This window comes from Ovis aries, chromosome 5 (genome assembly GCF_016772045.2).
Source record: "Ovis aries strain OAR_USU_Benz2616 breed Rambouillet chromosome 5, ARS-UI_Ramb_v3.0, whole genome shotgun sequence".
Classification (NCBI taxonomy): domain Eukaryota; kingdom Metazoa; phylum Chordata; class Mammalia; order Artiodactyla; family Bovidae; genus Ovis; species Ovis aries.
The window spans coordinates 38,029,878-38,033,782 of NC_056058.1; the positions used below are offsets into that span (position 1 = coordinate 38,029,878).

At 44.1% G+C, this 3,905-nt stretch overlaps 1 protein-coding gene across 1 annotated transcript; it reads left to right on the forward strand.

Annotated features, from left to right (window-relative positions):
- The first annotated feature begins 2,398 nt into the window (after positions 1-2,398).
- On the forward strand, positions 2,399-3,346 carry LOC101111964 (olfactory receptor 2V2-like). Its single transcript, XM_004009410.2, has one exon. The coding sequence runs from the start codon at positions 2,399-2,401 to the stop codon at positions 3,344-3,346; it is 948 nt and encodes a 315-aa protein (XP_004009459.2).
- The last annotated feature ends 559 nt before the right edge of the window (positions 3,347-3,905 follow it).

A 3,905-nucleotide genomic window follows, 5' to 3' on the forward strand; every position in this document is an offset into this window, starting at 1 on the left:
TGGCTCACTTGTAGGTGGAGCCAGGTCTGAGGATCTCTGGCTAGAGAGCCCAGGTGTTCCAATCCTCTGGCAAGTGGTACCAGATCCCAGGGTAGCTGACTGCAAGGCCCAGGGGATCCCAGGGCTGTGTTAGCAAGCTGGTGAGTGGACTGGGTTACAGCCAGATGTGTGATTGCAATGATCCTGAGGCTGGTGTCTGTCCACTTGGTAGCCATATCTTGATCCCAGATTCTCTGTCTGCAAAGCTCTAAGTTTCCACAGTTGGTGTGTTAGCCTGCTGGTGGGTGGGACTGGGACCCAAAGGGTCCTGAGTCTGGTGCTTAACTGCTGATGGATGAGACTGGTCATGTGGTTAAGGCGAGCCCACTAGTGAACTGAACTGAGTCACAGAGTCTCTGGCTGCAAGACCCTAGGGGTTCCTGGGCTAGTGCCAGCACACTCATATATAAGGCCATGAGCTGGGCTGCCTGGTGGACATGGCCATGTCTCCTGGTAGCCATGGAGTCAAGAGGTCTTAAGGGAGCCTGTCAATTGGTGGGTGGGTCTGTGTCCCTGCCTGGCTAAGTGTTTGGCCTGCAGTGTTCTAGCACTCGTGTAGACAGGCTGTGAGTAGGGCTGGGTCCTGATGCTAATAAGCTAGAGGGAGGATTCCAAAATGGTACTAGTCAGCATGACCTCCTAAAAGTGTCTTCCACCAGTGCTTATGTCCCCAAGGTGAGATCCAGTTGCCTCCTGCCTCTCCAGTGACTCTCCTACACCAGCAGGTTGATATGACCCAGATTCTGATCAAATTACTGCATCTACCCTGAGTCCCAGAGTGTGTGAGATTTCTGGTGTATCCTTTAAGAGTGAAGTCTCTATTTCCCACAATCCTCTGTGACATATGAAAGTAAATAATGACGGCCTTCAAAGCCAAATGTTCTGGAGGCTCACCTTCCTGGGGCAGGACCTGCAGGCTGAGGAGCCTAATATGGGGTTTAAACCTATTACTCCTTGAGGAAAGTCTTCACAGTTTTAATTATCCTCCAATTTATGGGTCATTCACCCCAGGGGTTATGGTCTTGACTATATCATGAGTTATCCTCTCCTACTTGTCTCCTTAGGGTTCCTTCTTTATATCTTTATTTGTAGAGTATCTTTCCTGCTAGATTCTGGTCTTTCTCATCAACAGTTTCTCTCTTAAAAATTATTTCTTCAGTTGGTCATGAGGGGAGATGAGCTTAGGGATCTCCCTACTCTGCCATCTTGTCCTGAACACCCCACTCCGTTGTTTACAATTATTTATTCTTTTATTTGCCTTGGGTTCATATATTATGAATATCACCAAGGAAGCTTTATCATTTTATTAATAATATGCATTACTTCTTTTCTCAATTTGTTTTTTTGTCCATGTAAAACCAGATCATGTCTGTTCTTTTATACAATAAGATATTTAGACAAAAAAATCTGGACCAAATATCCAGGAAATACCTAGGAAAATATCTATTAAAATCTCTTTTTGTTGACATGTGCTGTGCTGTACTTAGTCACTCAGTCACTACTCTTTGCGACCCCATGGACTGTAGCCAGCCAGGCTCCTCTCCATGGAATTTTCCCTGAAAGAACACTGGAGTGGGTTGCCATTTCCTTCTCCTTGATTTCAGTACCATTATACTAAAGTAGGATTACCTGCCCCTGATTTTAGCACCATTATACTAAAGCCCCAATCCTGGAGCCAATCAAGCTCTCATTCTTCTTAAGAGATTTGGGGACCAAGTTACTGCTTCTCCTTTGTGGCTTTTCTATCACTCCCAATATAATTGACAATGATGGCATCCAACTGCGATTCTTCCTTCTCATGTGGGGCACTAGAGAGCCCTTCCTTTCTATATATATTTAAAGTACTGCAGAGTGGCTATCATAACAAAACTCTAAGAAAAAAGAGAAAGATGTAGACTAAAGATTAACTCATGCTTCATTCCCTTCCTTTTTATAACACATATAAATTGTCTCTTAACAATTAAATGATTAAAGTCCTGTTAGACATAATTTACCAAGTCAACACGCTCTCTGATAAAAGGCTCAGTGTAATATAGTTAAGCCAATACCTTCTCTGTTGAACGAAATTGACCAAAGATCTTATGAAGAATAAAATAATTCTTTCCATTCTTATTGGCACAGATACATCCCAATACAGCTCTGCAGTCCAATTCTGTAAACTAGAAAGCTTCCTGTTGCTGTGTTGGGGATATGAAGGGTTGCCTGCTTCAATATCCCAAAGCTTATGTTGTTAAACATTCATGAGTTACAAACAAAACAGCTGCCTGAAGATGTGGAATATAGAAGTCAATAAATAAATTTCAGTCAATCCAATATTTTTTGTCCATGTTCTCAGGTGACCAGGAACATCAGCTGAGCCATGGAGATATGGTTGAATCAATCATCTTCAGATGACTTTGTCCTCTTAGGCATCTTTTCCCACAGTCCCACTGACCTTGTTCTTTTCTCAGCAGTCATGATGGTCTTCATAGTAGCCCTCTGTGGGAATGTCCTCCTCATCTGCCTCATCTTCATGGATTCTCGACTTCATACACCCATGTACTTCTTCCTCAGTCAGCTCTCCCTCATGGACCTGATGTTGGTGTGCACCAATGTGCCTAAGATGGCGGTCAACTTCCTGTCTGGCAGGAAATCCATCTCCTTTGTGGGTTGTGGCATACAAATGGGTCTTTTTGTCTCTCTCGTGGGATCTGAAGGGCTCTTGCTGGGACTTATGGCTTATGACCGCTATGTGGCCATTAGCCATCCACTTCACTATCTTATCCTCATGAGTCAGAGGGTCTGTCTCCGGATTGTTGGGAGCTCCTGGGCCTTTGGGATAATAGATGGTTTGATCCAGATGGTGATAGTAATGACATTTCCTTTCTGTGGCTTGAGGGAGGTGGACCACTTCTTTTGTGAGATGTTATCCTTAATGAAGCTGGCCTGTGCAGACACATCTATTTTTGAGAACTTTGCTTTTGTTTGCTGCATCATCATGCTGTTTCTTCCCTTCTCCATTATCGTGGCCTCCTACACTCACATCCTGAAAACTGTGCTCCACATGTACTCTACTCAAGCTGGTAAAAAGGCTCTGGCCACATGTTCCTCCCACCTGACAGCTGTATTCCTCTTCAATGGGGCAGCCATGTTCATCTACCTGAGACCTAGGAGCTACCAGGCCCCAAGCCACGACAAGGTAGTATCTATCTTCTACACAGTCCTTACTCCTATGCTCAACCCCCTCATTTATAGCTTGAGAAACCAGGAGGTGATGGCAGCCCTGAAGAAAGGGCTGGACCATTGCAGAATTGGCAACCAAACCTGAACTTCAAGCCAGATATTGTCACTCTGATGTTGGATAAATAAACTCTATGTGAGGCTCAGTTATTTTATTAATAAGAGAATCATGAAACCTGAAGCCTTGAAGAGGTCTTTTTAAATCCCAAGGAACTATTATCTGACTCTGATTGGAAAAGAAAAAAAAGAAAAAAAAAACAAGCCTTTCCCCTTCCATTGTTTTTTGACTAATCATTTTGTTTAAAATGGAATGCAGGATTTTGTAAACTCAAGAGCAGTGTGGAAATAAGACACTGGGATTTTGGTCTCTTAAATTGAAATTGTTCATACTATCAGAGAATGCCCTGACCCTAACTTCCTCACTGGTAATCTCCGCCATAGAGTCAGAGCCTGCTGCTACTGCTGCTGCTAAGTTGTTTCAGCGGTGTCTGACTCTGTGCAACCCCATAGATGACAGCCCACCAGGCTCCCCCATCCCTGGGATTCTCCAGGCAAGAACACTGGAGTGGGTTGCCATTGCCTTCTCCAATGCATGAAAGTGAAAAGTGAAAGTGAAGTCACTCAGTCGTGTCTGACTCTTCGCGACC

Bases quoted from the DNA above. Each gene is read 5' to 3' on its own strand.
- LOC101111964 (XM_004009410.2), top strand. From the start codon at position 2,399: ATGGAGATATGGTTGAATCAATCATCTTCAGATGACTTTGTCCTCTTA.